The 16961-nt window shown below is 43.3% G+C and overlaps 1 protein-coding gene across 1 annotated transcript in view; it reads left to right on the top strand.

Annotated features, from left to right (window-relative positions):
* Nucleotides 1–3614: 3614 nt before the first annotated feature.
* Nucleotides 3615–16961, top strand: part of LOC135906046 (U3 small nucleolar ribonucleoprotein protein IMP3) — a 34226-nt gene continuing 20879 nt past the window's right edge. The window contains exons 1-2 of the mRNA XM_065437194.1: nucleotides 3615–3838; nucleotides 3953–4060. Coding sequence (XP_065293266.1) covers nucleotides 3702–3838; nucleotides 3953–4060 — 245 coding nt within the window. The 5' untranslated portion in view covers nucleotides 3615–3701. The remainder of the gene's footprint in view (nucleotides 3839–3952; nucleotides 4061–16961) is intronic.

Here is a 16961-nt window from a genome sequence, read left to right on the forward strand (position 1 = left end):
ATTGCTTTGGGTGCCCAATAAGGACCCTCAGATGGTCAAAATAGATACCGGCATAGCGCGCTTCAAAGTCAGAACGTGGTTTTGGCACGTAAAAACCCAGAATTCATTCTTTTTTCAATGCAGCCGGACTTACTTGGACTCATACTAACCAACAGATCGGACCAAACCAGGCTCACTCGAACTCAAGGGTTCACGGACTGAGACTTAAAGTCGGACTCACGCAATCACAGTCTCTCATACTCAAGGGCAGCTGGACTGACAATGACGTTTGCATTGGACGTAGCATAGGGAAAGGCGGTGACGTACGTCTGCAGTATGCTTTCCATAGTTTTCTCTTCTTTTTTTTTTGTCAGGCTCCTTCGACAAAGAGCCATATATGCGCGGTCAGCCCGATCACCAGCAATTCAAAAGAAATGAATGAGAGCTTGCTATGAACTATGAATATGCGCACCGTGGCGTGGTGCCCATGCCTCAGTGCCTTAACTGCGTGTCGATGCTGCTGATTTGCCGCTCAGAGAGACGTTCGATGGCAGATGGCTCTATACATAAAGTGATTGCAGTTATACGAGCAGGCTTGATACGAAAATTCGTGCAACGACCACAAGCCCCGAAGTATATGTCACCTTATAGTTACCACAGAAAGCCAAGACGCGGCCATTGCAGTGGTGGACACGTATAAGAGCATGCAGGCGAAAAGGACGACGTCATGAAACAGTCGTATATTTGCATCAGACTTCAAGTCTGTGATAAAAGGCACGGAAAGTAAACTTTTTCCCTATTACCACCTTATCTGCCTTTGATTGTTATGAGCAGTTGCCGCAGCATCGGAATATTGGCAAAAGCGAGAAACAAAGAACCTGCGTCGCTTTGTTTTTACTGCGGCTGCAGGCGTCACAGTGTCTGTGCCCGGGCATGAACACCGGCGACAAAACCGACACAGCGCACGTCGTTTCTCGGTACTTTGCCAGGGCATGTCCGACGCTGAGAAGCAAGCTTATTTTTCTCCGTATATGCAGCAGATGCAACATGTAAGCTCAATTGGTGCTACTAAAATAGGTGGTTTTGCATCGCTTAATTTGGTCACACTAAAGTTTCTAATGGGCACTCTGAATGCTGGAAACCATACTTTCACAAACGGAGGTAATAACTGTTCTTGGAAATCCAGCGTCCACTAAACGATTAGTCTGAATTAAAGGCTGGCTTTGACATATGTGAACAACGATTACCATATTGCTGCGTTCAGTGCAGTAGTTGCTATTGCCCTCTTTATAATTTTACATTGGCCAGAATTATAGCTCAGGATTGGTTTCACAGGTCTATAGGTCCATACTACCCGCAAGGATAACGTTCACCAAAGGTTAGACGAATGTCAAGGTACTGCAGTTGCTTACTTTTTGCAACTTCGAACGTGAAGGCCAGGCCCATACCGCATCCTTTAAAAACATTTAACGTACTGTCCACAGCCGCAGAACGAACATCACCATAGAGAAGAACCAAGAAGTCATCAATGCGTAACGTAAAACGCCACAGGAAAGCTCTCCGAGGTGACGCTGTATAGTTGTCTGTTAAGAAATCGCCGAACAATCTAACTGCAACCCACGAACCTATACAAATACATACCTGATTTTTGTACAAAAACATTACAATGCCATGAAACGAACGTAGAACCCAAATAAAAAGACAACAGTTCCAGAAAAGCTTCTACAGAAATACCGCGCCAATCTATGAAGGCTTGTTCGATATTGTAATAAATTATGCACTCTTTTATACACTTCATAACCTGAGCATACGGTAGAAGATAGTGCAGGTTTTCTATGTCTATGCTGAAGGCACTGTCAATGTTCGTCAGTTTACTTTCCAAGTATTTGCAAACCGAATTAAAATTTGCGACTCAGAATGGATCAGCAATTAGGCGCTCAAGGTTTTTCTGCAGACACCTCGACACATTGAACTGCCAGCTTACCTTTTCAGACATTATGGCCCGGAATGGCATTTAGAACGGTCCGAAGTTGGGCATGTTCGTCACTGATGTTGTGACGTCCTACGATGATGAGGAGGCATGAAGCAACGACAAAACGCATAATTCGGTTCTTTAAAGTTAGTTTTGCCGCAATACAGTCAAGTTATGCGGAGAAGCATATTAAGAAATGAAATAGCCACTGTCACGGGGCATAGTATGCGTTCCTTAATTATGCACGCATGCGCCCGCCACCTCCTGTCACAGTACCAGCACCGACGCGTCTAATAGTCGTACTGTCAGCCATTCAAAGCTGTTTCTGACTTTTGCTGCGGCGATTTAAGCCCCTCGTTTTGGGACTATAAGTGTGGTTCTGGCTGTAAAAAAGTAATACTTTGTTTATAGCCACTTCACGGAGGTACTCCGTATGAAGAAATCGTAGGCGTCACTGCTGCAATTCGTTTCTTTTACCCTATCGGAGCCACCCAAGTGATGCATGGACAGGGCTTGTGCCATGCTCCCTGACCGTGATTCCTATCTATTCGCGCCCTCCTAAGAGACACGGGCACGGCCCCAGTACAGTTACTAGACGTCTCGGTGCTCGCACTAAGACAGGAGGTGGCTAGGGCGCTCGTGAATAAATAAGGAACGCATACAATGTCCCTCAACAGTGACCCCTTTTCATTTTTGAAGTTCTCCACTGCAACACATTCCGTATGCTTCACCGCATAGCACAACTGTATTGCGGCGAGGGTTAATCTACAGAAACAAATTATGCAATAAGTCTATCCTTGCCGAAGCAGGAGCGTTGCGTTTAATACAGCAACTTTAGTTTTTTTTTTTTTTGCGTTTCTGTTCAGTTTCGAAGGCACTACATACTAAAGTCGGAGCGTGCGTACACTGTGATGAGGGCGCAGTTCGCTAGCCCCATTCGAGTACCCCAAGGATCATTCTCACAGCAAGAATCATTCGTCAATTCGCATTCCAAACATTGGTCAGCAATAAAAAGCTTGACCTTATTCATATTGCGGCGAATTACGACGAATACAAGTGACAACTGGCTGGGGGTAAATTGTCGTCTGCTGAAGTGCGAATTCGGCGCGTATCTCGCAGAGTGCGCTAGAGACAAAGCACCTTTCAGAGTCGCCAGTTGCTAAATGTCCATGCACTTAGCAGAACGCGAAACTAGGGCAGCGTTTTGCATAATTTCTGCTTCGGTGCCAAAGCGGCTCAGCTGGAGATGCCAAAACTTCCGAGTATTTCTGAGAAGTTCTGAGCACCAGGTTTTCCACAACGTTTGTTCTGCATAACCTCCGAGATTGCAATGCTGATAGCCTACGAGCGTGCCACACCAGAAGTAAAAGTCTAGTTCATTCCACTTAAATAAAGTTAGGTTGCAAGAACATTTTTAGTCGAGAGCGAACTCTACATTCGTTTGTATCAGAACAAAAATACATTTAAAAAAAATCACAAAAAAAATTATGACGTCATAGCGGCCATTTGTGAACGTTGTTTGTTATGATTAATTTTATTTTTAAATAATTTATTATTATTGCTGTTTCATGTAATCTACCTTAAATTTATTTATATGCTGCTTATGATGAAGGAAGTTGATAGTTACCGTACATTTTTGGCTTGACTTCGGTCCTTCGGTCATCTCTTGGCAACTGTGACAACCGGTGAAAACGATTCATTCGCGAGCGTGTGCACGGTTGCAGCATTTTGTGTTGTTACGACTGTCAGTATGGTTCGAAAACTTAAGTATCACGAGCAGAAGCTCTTAAAGAAAGTTGACTTTATATCGTGGGAAGTCGACAACAACCTCCATGAAGTAAAGATAATGAGGAAGTACTATGTCCAGAAGCGCGAAGATTACACAAAGTAAGTTTTGCCTGCCTGTTAATCGTGGCGGCGACCTCCGCGGGTTCAAGCATGGTGCATTCGCGCGCTGCACATGGTCCTATGCCACTTACTCTTCGTGTAATATTTGTGCAGGTACAATAAGCTGTCACGGGCTATACGGGATCTGGCGCGGAAGATCAAGGAGCTGGATCCGAAGGACCCATTTCGTGCAAAGGCAACCACCGACTTGCTGAACAAGCTGTAAGTTGTCAGCATCTTCCTGTTTCTCTGGTATTGCCGGTCTCACATGCCAGCAATTGCGCCGATCTATGGGGCTCGTGTGATGTTGAAACGTTCAAGGATATAAAGACAAGTAGCCTTGCTGCTGGTCTATACAGATTGCCTGAGCAACAGTGACCTGAATATGACACCCCACTTTCGTTTGTTCTCGCCTTCAAGGCTTCAGAAAGCAGTGGTATTTTGTTAACAACGCCGATCCGATGGTAAGCTGGTAGTGTTAGTTTCTGCTGCTGTGTTGTGTGAAGCCAGCGCTATACCAAATTGAAGTGCATAGCTCCAACAGTCTAGCTGCAAAGTTATTTACGGACTGCGTTGTCTGGGGCCGCCATCCGTATAATACTTTCTGTAGCATCGCAATTATATATTTTGCAGAAGTTGCAGAGTTCTTAAATTGTGACATGCACTACTAAATGACAAAAAAAAAAGTAGACATGTCACAGAAACAATAACACTAGCACCAGAGTCGCAGGTCATGCTTACAAGTAATTATGATGAATTCCTTATTAGGTTCTGAAATTTGAAAAATAATGGCAATTTCTATAGCGTTTCACCAGTATCTTCTCCACTACTTGCAACATCAGATAAGACCACTGTTGTTGATGTTACGCTGTACTTTGTTCAACTTGGCTAAGGGTGTTTTATCCCCATCTAGTCATTGGTATTTTAAGGAGAGAGAGGAAAAAGTGTAAATGAAAGGCAGGGAGGTTATTAAGGACTAAGCTCAGTTGGCTACCCTGCACTGAGGAAAGGGGGAAAGGTAAGTAATAGATTAAGATAAGAAGAGAAAGTCCACTTTTGATATCGCCAATGTAGTGACAGTTCTCTGCTCTATATCACAGATGGTCACTCAATCCAGTAGCCTTCAGAAATCGCAGCAGTGCTTTTGTGGCCTTTTGTAGCTTTGATATATGAGGCCATGGTCCCACGATCTTGTACAGTGGGAAAGGTTTTCCATCTGGCTAATTTAAAGATATGCGCAGGCCATGCCTTCCATTTTCAAAGGATGGGCAGTAGCACAAATGTTTCATAGTCGTCTCAACACCACAGGCATTGACGCTATCAGCCATTACAATAAAAAATAAATAAGCACTGGTGAATGCAACACCCAGGCATAACCAACACAGCTCTGTTTCGTCACTTCGGGAAAGACCAAGTAACAGCTGCAGTTGCATAAAAGGGCCAAGAGAAAGCAACCATTTGTGAGTAAATTCAGATGTGTGCGATTTCTGCAATTTGTCATACGGTATGCTAGCTTGCTTAAGGGCAGGGCTGCATCAGTCCTCGATAAGGGTATAGAAACCAGGTTCATTCCTTCACGTGCTTTCCTAGCAGCTTCATTGGCAAGGTCGTTGCTGTAGGTACTGCAGTGACCCAGCAGCCACTAAAACAATGTTGTGTCCTTTCACGATCACACGGTGGTGCGTTTGTCGTATCTGCAACGTGAGTTGTTCGCAGAAGAAACGACGAAGAGTTGACAAAAGACATTCTGGACCACCTTTGAGTTGCAGAATATTGCCCACCGATTAGCCGGTTGGCGGTTAATATAATCAACAGCGCCTTGGAGGGAAACAATTTCTGAGCAGGATGATGTTGTGAAGTGAGAAATCTTGTAGCTGATGCTGATTGATTGTGATAGGATAACCACTGCACTAGTGGAGCTTGTCTTAGTGGAAGAACCATCCATGTATATGTGGACTCGGTCAAACTGGAAAGAATGTAAACAACCTAGAATTGCATGCTTCAAGAAGAGCGTAGGTAGATCAGTCTTCTTTCTGGTTCCTGGCGTAGAAAGGCGCACTTCAGGTTGTCACATCTTGAGAAGGGTCACATTTTCGTCCTTCGTTTCCATTTTTTGTCCTTCATCTCCACTGGGCTCAAATCCCGATGCCGCCAGGAAGCCACTGTTTTGTTCAAATTGTTAGAGATGTACCATGGCCCATCGATTGATTGTTTATAAAGGTGTTTCATCTCAAAAGAGGGCCCCATAGACCTTTGCTAAGGTCTCTGGGCGCCCCTTGTCCCACTACAGTTTTTGTGAAATAGACGAGCATCTGCCACTTCTGTGGGAGGCAAACATGTGCTGCTTCCAGGTACCTACCGGTAAAATAGGTACAAGCACGCTCCCGGCTTGGTGCGCGGCAACTGCGGGAGTTCCAGATGCTTGGAAGTAAACCCACCTCATGGCAAGTTGGCGGCGTAGGACTACCAGACTCCTTTTTGAGAATTGTGTAGTGTTTTGTTTGTCTTGATTCTCGCACAATGAAGATAGCGGTCTGTATGACTCTCTCCCAAGCAACGCACCCCTGGAAAGCCGGACGCCTGGCCGGGGGGGGGTTGCTTGTACTTGTCTTGCAAACCAGTGGGTGACCGGCAATGGGGATCGAACCATGCACCTCCTGCAGCCAAGCTAGATGTCCAATCCATAGGGCCACGACTTGGCCACTCTCCAGGAATAGTCGTCTTGAAGAAAAGAAACGACATCATAAAGTGGCTAGTATTAGCAGGGTTATTTGTGCAACAATAGTGCCTTGCTCTCTCAAGTCCTTTGTGATCTGCAGAGCCTAGCAATATGTGCTATTAGCCACCACGATGGCTTTTTTGTTCTTTTTCTTTTTTCTTTTCACAATACTGCCGGCTTCCATTTGGAAGCCCAGACAGGAGTGGTACAAACGTCGCGTGATTTCGAACTCTTCTTCCTCAAGGGGACAAAAAGACATTCTAATAGGCAAGACAAACATATTCTAATACACAAGTACAATTAAATACGATGACACCATCACATTTGCTGCCAATAGGAAAGGCGTGATAAAAGAGACATCAGAATGTGTAGCACAAGCAAAAGGAAGCAATGAATGTATGACATCACAAGTACGTCTGTACTGCAGATAAGAAGGAATCAGGAGTGGTTGAATTGACCACACTTTGATATGATGTTGTGCTGCTAATTGCAAGATCAAATCGCGGCCCTGGCGTTTGCATTTCCATGGGAGCAAAATGCAAAAACGCCTGTGTCCCATGCATTGGGGGCACATTATGTATCCTCTAGTGGTCAAAATTAATCCAGAGTGCCTCATAATGGCGTGCCTCATAATAAAATCATGGTTTTGGCACATAAAACCCCAGAATTCAATATGTGCTATCTACCATAGATTCACCACACAAATGTATACCAATATTTTTTTTACCTTGGTTGTACTTATGCCATGCCACTTTGGGTTTGAGTGAATTCTTGGGTTCTACATCCCGAAGTCACAATTTGATTTTGATGCATACCATAGTGGGGGACTGTGGAATAATTTTGGCCACCAGGGGATATTTAATGAGCCCTCAATGCACAGGACACTGGCATTTTTGCATTTTTTACCCAACGAAATGCAACCGCCATTCCTGGGATTTTATCCCGCGATCTTGTGCTTAGCAGCACAACACCATAGCCGCTGCGCCACCACGGCGGGTACTTAAGGTTTTTTCGTCCTAATGTCTTTATTCATGGTGTCACCACTTTCCACTTTGTCCTGCATGTTTGTGTAATTAATAATAATAATATTTGGGGTTTTACGTGCCAAAACCACTTTCTGATTATGAGGCACACCGTAGTGGAGGACTCCGGAAATCTTGACCACCTGGGGTTCTTTAACGTGCACCTAAATCTAAGCACACGGGTGTTTTCGCATTTCGCCCCCATCGAAATGCGGCCGCCGTGGCCGGGATTCGATCCCGCGACCTCGTGCTCGGCAGCCCAACACCATAGCCACTGAGCAACCACGGCGGGTATGTTTGTGTAATTGATTTGTAAGATCATACAACTCGTTGAATGTAAGAAGGCTTTCATATCCTGCACACACACAGTCGTCTTTCAGATTGTAGTGCCATTAAAGATAAAAAATGGCAGCACCCATGGCGTCAGCCTCAATGCTTTATATGGATTTTCTGCACATAATGAGCTTGCTGCATGCAAAAAGGAAAAAAAGAGCTGACTTTTATTTGCGAGCTGTGCACACAGTGTACTAGAGAATGATTGGCAAAATGATTTACAGCTCAATGTCTTTATGCAATATGCTCAAGAGCATTTTCAAAAGCATCAATGAGAGCCAACAGCAGTTGCTAGCACTGCCTTCACTAACACTTAGAGACCTGGTGAGGGTTGCTTGCAGTCAGGCACTCTATTTATGTGCCTATAGTAGCCCTCTCCTGAGGTTCCTACAGTTTGACCATTGTGTCTGTTGCTGTCCTTGACACTGAAAATCAGTTTTGCCTTTGCAATTGTGCCAGTGTCTCTGTAACGAGGTAGAAGGCATTAGGCTGCAATTTCCCCACGAGTATCACATGCGCTTCACCATGCATCCTGGCTTCTTGTATGGCCTGAATAACAGCTCGATGTACAGGGTCCACCTCATTGTTGCACATAGACTTTGTAGAAAACCAAGCCCTTCACAGGAGTAGGATCTTGAGCCACTCTTGCTTGCTTTTAAAATTGCCTACCTACATTTTATCACACTTTGCGCATCTTTGGAAAACACCACCACATGTGTTTATCGAAGGGTTGGGTGCTTTCTATGCCCAAATGCTAACTCCATTGCCTCCAGGTAGGTACAAGACTGACGAGGAAGATGTGATGGGTCTTATTGCAGTTCTACAGAAGGTGGTCATCAGAAACATACATTCTTTCTTGCAAATTTTACATTGCGGGCACTTCACAACACACAACCTTTAACTCTTCGTGCTGTGCCGCTGCAAAAATAGTCAACTTGATCAGCAGTTTTTGACATGCTGCCATACAACTATTTTGAAGCTTTTTGATGACCCCCACCACCTACTGTAGATATTTGGAGACTGATGTCTCTCTTTTAGGTGCATTTGTTGATGTGCTATCCTTTAGAAGAGTAGTTCTGAGGAATAAAGTATTTTCTCAGAAGTGTCATCAGACAGCGCGTGTTTCACTTTACAAAACAAATGGTTCAGGTAGTATTCTGTGAACATAGATATTTAATTGCATAAACAGCGAGGACTGTAGCTTATGCCAGACCGCCTGATTTTCTGCTCTAATTGCTGCACCTGACTGCCGACGTCTCAAACTGTGGCACTGTATCCAGTCCGTACACGACCACACAGTGGACATTTCATACACATTTCATGGCTGACATCCATTTCGTGCCCTTACTCTGTTTTGCTCAAGGTACTCTGAGTAGATCTTACAGAAGGGCCAACACAAAAGAGCATGTGACAAGTATTGGGTTGAACATACATTACGTCACCCAGAACCTAGAAGTGATAAGTTAGTACATAGTACATGTCTTCTCTATCCCTAATATGCTGTTCAGACTGCACACTCATTGATGTAAAATATACATTGGCAAACTGTTGGAATATAAGTCAGCCCCCAGTTTGTATAACAATGAAGATAAGTTTTTAGATATATTCTGTAACAGATAATGCACTTTTTTACGTAATAGTTCTGCGGAAACCCGCGAGGTGGAGAGAGGTAATTGACAAAGGGGAAATGAGACACCCACCCAAACGTAGCTAAGTGCTACAGAGGAAACCCATACGGGTTCCTCAAAAGAAAAGCTTCGCAGTTGAAGAAAAATTTCTCCTGGTCCGGGACTCGAACCCGGGACCACCGCCTTTCCAAGCAGCTGCTCTACCATCTGAGCTAGCCAGGCAACTAGCAGATGGCAGGTGAATTTATCAGCAACTCAGAAGCAAAGACCGGAGTTTTTTTATGTAATAGTTCTGCGTGAACCCGCAAGGTGGAGAGAGGTAATTGATGAATGGGAAATGAGACATCCACCCAAATGTAGCTGTTTTCTCTTTTCTTCATTTTTCTTTAAGAAGGACGAATTTCAAGAGTGGAAAGGCATCACAAAGTTGGAACAAAATAAGTTCTACAAATATTTGCATTGTGATGGCATTGAAGAGATGGAAAGCTTGTTTGAATGGTGTAAGACTCGCAGCAAAAAGTTCCGTTAGAATATCTTCAGTAGCCATATTTGTAGAGCAGCCACAAGCAGAAGCAGTGAAAGAAATTTTGGTGCGGCTGGTTAATTCTTTAAGAGCAGAAGATATGTGCCTAAAGTCGGAGTCATTGGAAGATGTTTTGGTTTCTGCACAAAAATATGTAGACCTATATCAGTGCATTTTTCTTTTGAATAAAGTTTTCGCACAATAGTTGGCATTAGGGATGCAGAACTTACGGAAATGTTGAGTAGGAGGGAAAAAACTTTTTTTTTGTTCTTTAGGAAATCTTGAGAAAAATTGGAACTTCAGTAAAAATAGCTCATGTTTATTATTCCAGCAATAAAAAATAATTATCTTTAAATACATGAGATAGTTACATAGAGAACAAGAAGAAAATGGAATGTATACCTTGTTCTCTACTATGAAACATTGCTAATCTATTAACTTGGAGAAAGGTCACTCGGTGTCCGAGTCGCTCTCGCTGGACACACTTGCATTAGAATCGATTGCGGCTGCTTCCTCACTCATATTGTACATGTACGAGTTTTCCAGCACATTTACTTGGGAGTCTGTTGCAAAGCTTATTACGAACATTTCCAGACGAAGACCAGTTTCGTTCATGACTGGCAGATGGCAAAGGTATCTGCAGCAGCCTAGAAGCTATAGGTGTCAGCAGCTGATGCAAAGGGCTTGAGTGGATGCTTCCACGTGCTTTGCGTAGTACCAGACGCCAGTCCTGGACCAAAATCCAAAGGGAATCCCGTGTTCCTGTAATTGTTTCAAATTGGCACATTTTTAAAACCTAAACTGAACGAATATGATGAAGCCACTTAATCATTGTGCTGCTGCCTTCCCGTTATCGTCATCGCTTTCGAATCTTGTGCTGCACTTTATTTCTAACTTCATCTAAACACTTCATAGATTTTTTTTTTTTTTTTTTTTTTTTCCTTACTCACCGTGGTTGCTCAGTGGCTATGGTGTTGGGCTGCTGAGCATGGGTGGGAGGTCGCGGGATCGAGTCCCGGTCACAGTGGGCGCATTTCGGTGGGGGCGAAATGCGAAAACACCCGTGGTACCTAGATCTAAGTGCACATTAAAGAACCCCAGGTGGTCAAAATTTCCGGAGTCCTCCACTATGGCGTGACTCATAATCAGAAAGTGGTTTTGGCACGTGAAACCCGATAATTTAATTTTTTTCTTCTTCTTCTTTTCTCTCTCTCTCTCTCTCTCTCTCTCTTTTCTTTTTTTTTCTTTTTTTTTTTTTTGCCAGCCCCTACATCTTTAGTTGGCTGTAGCATGTAGGTGCTAACATGTATCTTTGAAAATGTAGGGTGCTAAAATGTTTACTCAAAAGTGGAGAGAGCCTGAATTTACTTATGCTACAAAATACAGATACTTGAACTGTTCAGTTGGCATCATTAAAATGAAGCTAAATGAAGCAATAATAGTTGATTGTTTCATGTGACACTATTATTGCACATGAGCGTTACCCTTGCATGTCATCAATTCATATTTAATTGAGCTAGAAGAGCTTCCAGCAGCAATGTTTTAAGGAATTGTGAAAGCCAATAGCTACTTTGAATTTCCATTCCCACCTAATTTAATAGCCCAAGTTCTAGCATTGTGCATTGCAGTGGTTCTTTTTTAGTTTTAAAAGTGAAATGAAATGGCTAGTGATGTGTACTAGAGTTGTCACCTATACCTTTGCTATAATTGCTGTACCACTATTTGGCAAATGTACTATGGATGTTTGTATCGCAATGGAAGACACAAGCATAATGAACAGAGGATGTAATTTTAAAGGGAAGCTATCTTTGTCTCTTTCTCTTACTTTCCCACTGCTGCTGCTGCTGTGGCTGCTGCTATCTGGCGCAAGCACCATATCGGGGGGGTAGGGGGGGTCAGAGTGTGTATACATGACAGGAGTGAGGCAGAGAGGAAAGGCCACACGAGAAAGAGAAACTCCTTTGGACCCCACCGCCTTGAATCTCTACAATGCCCTCTGGAGCTCCCGGGGCATCACCACTTTAGCCTCTTGACAGCTGTAATCATCCGTGACCACCCTCAAAAGCATTGCAGAAATGGCAGCACTTCCCTTTCTATTAACATGGGAGTCCAGAGGGAGACCTAGATAGAACTGTAGAGAGGAGGGAGAAGGGGAAGTTCCCATACAGGGTGGGGGAGGTGAAGTGAGAAGGCAAGGAAACCCTACTACTATAGACACGACAGCAGTTGCAGGGAAACTGGATAAACTTATGTTCAAGGTCCGGTACAGTACGTTTCTGCTATTACTGAAAAATGAGCACCATGCTAATATGTCAAGCAGACAAATTACGCAGGGCGTGCAGAAGCAGAGCTGCATTAATTAAAGTGCACCGCGACACTACAGAAGTGGTCAACCGTCAAATCAACACTTCTGTGCCCACTGCAGTAGCTTTGCGGATATGGTATTGCTAGAGGCCGTGGATTTTTCCCAACTGTGGCAGATGCATTTCAACAGGGTGAAATAGAAAACGCATGCTGACTTAGATTTTGGGACACGTTAATGTACACCACAGTGTCAAAATTAATTCGGAGTCCGCCACTACAGTGTGCCTCATAATCTAATTGGGGTTTTGGCACATATAGCCCCATAATCCAATTCAAGTTTAATACTTCTGCCACGATGTGATGTGCCATGTGATGCGATGACAATGTTCAACCCTCTCAGAGGTTATGAAATATGGCGCACAACAATGCCTCAAGCAAGCACTTCTCCCTGTACGTTCTGCGTGCTATGCAGACAAACAGCAGTGGTGCACACGAGGTAATGTTTAACATCAACTCGCCACTCTCGTGTTAGACTAAGCATTGAAGAAATTAAGCTTTGCTGTGAATATCGCCACTATTTATCATCGATCAAAGCAACCAGCACAGAAAGCTTTGCTTACATCGATTTCCAAAGTGCGTGGGATCTGCATATATACTTTATTTTCTTTCTTTTTATCTGTATATTTGTCAAACTACTGCAGTAGAAAGCCTGATGCCAAAATGTGTCTCTAACAAATATACTGTGTATGGCGGGTACCTTCACAATGACCAAGAACTGGACCACACTTCGTCTAGGCTCCAGGATTAATGGGCTGAACCAGGCCAAGTCGCGCCAGCCACCAATTTTTCGGGGCGTGTGAGAAAAGAATGGCTTGTTCTGTGCACTAGTCTAAAAATACTCTCATTCTGCCTTTATATATATGTTTTTATTTCACTACAGGCATGATAAGCACATTGATGTCGCCGCTTGAGACTTGCCGAGTCACATTTATCTTAGCTAAGTCTCTGGAGTCATTTAAGCTCCGACCTAAAGTTTTCTTAAGGTACGTTGATAATTGATTCTGTGTCATAGACAAGGACATACGTTTCCTTGATTGCCTAAATAGCATTGAACCTTCCATCAAGTTCACCAGGGAAGAATAGAAGGATAGGTGCATCCTCTTTGACGCACTTGTGATGCATGCTCCCACAGGCCTCTCCTTCAGCCCCTACCGAAAGTCATCCCATTCTGGTTGGTACTTGGACTTCGAGTCAGTTCACCCGATGTCTCACCAATGCTCAGTGGTTCGTTCACTAGTTGAATGGGCACAACACACTTGCGCCATTGGACATCAGACCACCTGTGCTTAGTACCATGGAAGCAGACCTGACAAAGAATGGGTACCCCAAGCATTTTATTTGAACTACAACCAAGCTTGGGAAGACTAATCAGCTAACAGCCAAGCAAGGGATGAATGCTCCAGCATGAAGACAGAAGCACGCCGTGGTCTCATATATGTCGTGCAAGTGAAGCCCTTGCCCTTGTTTTTAGGCAGCACAGTGAACAGATTGTGCATGTCCTAGCAAGCAAGCTGAAATGTGACCTGATGAACATGAAAGATCCGAAGCTTCCTCGGCATCGTCTGGGATGTTTCTTGCACTGATTGCAAATTGGTATAATGATGATGAAAACTTTAACTTTGGGGAAGGGAGTAAAGGGCAGAAGCCCTTAGTCCAGGGCCTCTATGATGTCTTCGGGGATGGCCTAGGCCCGGTGGATGATCGCCCGCCATGCCTCAGGAGTCCTACCGTGAAGAGTCATCTCCCACTGCTCCATGGTGAGGATGGATATGGGTGGGTAGGAAGAGAAGATGGGGGTGGAACATAAATTGGTATATGTATCAGTGAGAGCAGAATATTTTGCAGGCGTCTCAAGCAGCGCAAAAATGATGTAGCCAAAGGTCACGCACTGACGAATGCTGTCGCCGAGCATGCCCAGAAAGCAGATCACAAGATAAATGGGGACAATGCGTGTATCGTTGCCACGTAGAAGCACCTGACGACAAGGCTTAATCTTGAATCTGTATTGATTCAAACCAGAAGTAATACACTGAGCAGGTCATCTGGCACACTCAGGGACATGTGCTCCCAAACTTTTCATTTTTATTTTAATTATATTCAGTGTCCTGTTTCTTTCCTAATGAGATCAAGTAAAATGTTTGGCTGGTAAGTCATGTCTCCTGCTCAGATTGCTGGCAGCCTACGTTCTGTCAAACGATCAGAGCGATGAACTGAACTCTCCTCAAGTAAACTACTACATTTTTGTATTAATCCAATTAAATCTAGAAAACGCTTGCTAGCAAAGAAATGGACAATTCAAACTTATCCAAAAGAATCAAAATTTTGAGGCTCACAGTTGTGTTCAAGTGACTGTGCAATGACTACATTTGCAGAAAAAGGTGAAAAGATGAAAGCGGTCTTTGTGACAGCGAACTCCTGACACAAACTGCTTATCAGGGTGACGTTCCAAAGGAAAATCAAAATTTACTGCTCATAATAATTAAGGGACGAGAAGCTGAGCCTTTTTTTGTGCGATGTGTATCATCACATTGTTGCATGCTGCTAAATTGATGCAGTGACACACCTGCGACACCTTTATGCATGTGTTGACTGCAGGCTTAACATTGTAAATGAAAAGAAGTGGTGTGAAGTCATTAAGAGCTTCTGAGAGTACTACAATGCTGCCGCAGAAAAGTGGAGCTGTGCCGTGTAGCAAAGTATTCCTCGTGACTTGTAGCATACCAGCAAATCATTCTGGTAACACATTGAGATTGTGAATCTAAACATGGAGATAGAACTGCCAGCAGCATTTGACACATTAATTCAGCTGTTTACTGCAGGTTTATTGCTGAAGCGTGACACTGCCTTGCTGGCAAAGTAATGTCACCAGGCGTACGCCATTGAAGAAATTGTTAAGTCCCTAGTTTTCTGGAGGATACGTTGTCAAGACTGTCCTGTCTTTTCATGCACTAAGCCACACTTACTCGCTACTGTATTCAGTGCAAACATTGAAAAAGCATTCCCATTGTTTTGCTCCATAAATCGAAGAGCATGTGCTGTAATAACGGATTCCAACATTGGTAAACATGTATTTATGAACTGAACTCTCTTCAAGTAAACTACTACATTGCCGTGTAGCATTTATAGATTGCAGTAAATTGTGAAGGCAATAAACCCTTGTGGTATTGCTCTTTATTTTTCCTTTTTGCATAATGGGTTTGCTTTAGCGATGGATACAAAACTAAAAAGGTGGATAATGCTAGAAAGGCCAAAAAGCATTGTGAATATCATTGCACCATGAAAGAAAGCTTTCAGAAACTCTGATTTTTGCTATTTTTGTCTATCTGGTGCTACTGTAACTGAACAGCTTTATGTCAATTATGCTTGGAAATGCTTGCACCTTTGTCTTAAACATTGGCCATAAATGAAAGGGAATTGAACTCCCCCTTTTATGATAGCCAGTCCTTGAGGGTTTTTTTTTTTTTTTCCAATGTGGTTTCCTTCCACAGCTCATATGCATGCAGCTGCAGCTCTGTCCCACTTCCATAAGCACTGCATGATACAGTTACATACACACAATATCAGAATGATAGAAGCAGGCATGGTTTTGTCCCCTAAACAAGAAATGATATCTTCAAATTGGCATAGAAATTCAGGCAGAGATTACCTCAGTTGACTTACTGTGGTCAAACATACTAGTGAAACAGGTTTAGATGTGTACCCTTTGTGTATGCCTTAACTGCGTACAAGTGCATTCGACTTTTTGACAAGTTATTTTTTTGCTAGCTTTGGGGGCTTTTGCACCTTAACCCCTTAAGCATTTTGGACCAGCCTAGCTCGTCCACCACAATCTTCCCATTTTCTATATGATTTGGATGCACGGAGGGCGTCCACTTAGTTTTTCTTATAGTGCATAAATGGCTGCACAGTATCAGCACTGCATGTGCTCCTTGTGTTTTACTACATAGATGACAGCACTTTTTAAGGGCTCAAAGGCTGCATTTGTTTGGCCTTCTTGTTCTACTACATAGATGGCAGCACTTTGTTGGCACTCAAATGCCACATTTTTGAAATTGCACTCTTTGGGCATGTTTTAGCAAGAGGCTTTGAAGGATGGTAACAGCACTGTGGCAAAGCTCCGTGCCCTTCCATGCTTTATGAAATTTCACACACTTCGTGACCTGCCTTAGCAGCGGCAACATGGGTGAAATACTTTCTTTGGTCTCGAACATTCCATCTCAGAATAGTTGATTTTGAAGCATTGTAAAATAAACCATTTTCCTCATTAAAGATTATACCGTTTATGGCAATGACAAATACATATGTATTGCTTAGCAAAGAGATAAAATAAGGTTTGCATGTGTAATGTAAGAAGCAAATTATTTAATAATGCTCTTGAAGTGCTTTGGAAAAAGGGAAATTTGAACGTAATTATGCCATAAAGAAAAGCAAAATAAGCTCACTTTTGGCCAGAGTAATAAAGTGCTTAAAAGGTTAACTTTCTGTGCAATTAGAGCGCTACAAAGAGCTTTTGCTGAAAAGTGCATTGCTTTGC

The sequence above is a fragment of the Dermacentor albipictus genome, chromosome 1 (genome assembly GCF_038994185.2).
Source record: "Dermacentor albipictus isolate Rhodes 1998 colony chromosome 1, USDA_Dalb.pri_finalv2, whole genome shotgun sequence".
NCBI lineage: Eukaryota > Metazoa > Arthropoda > Arachnida > Ixodida > Ixodidae > Dermacentor > Dermacentor albipictus.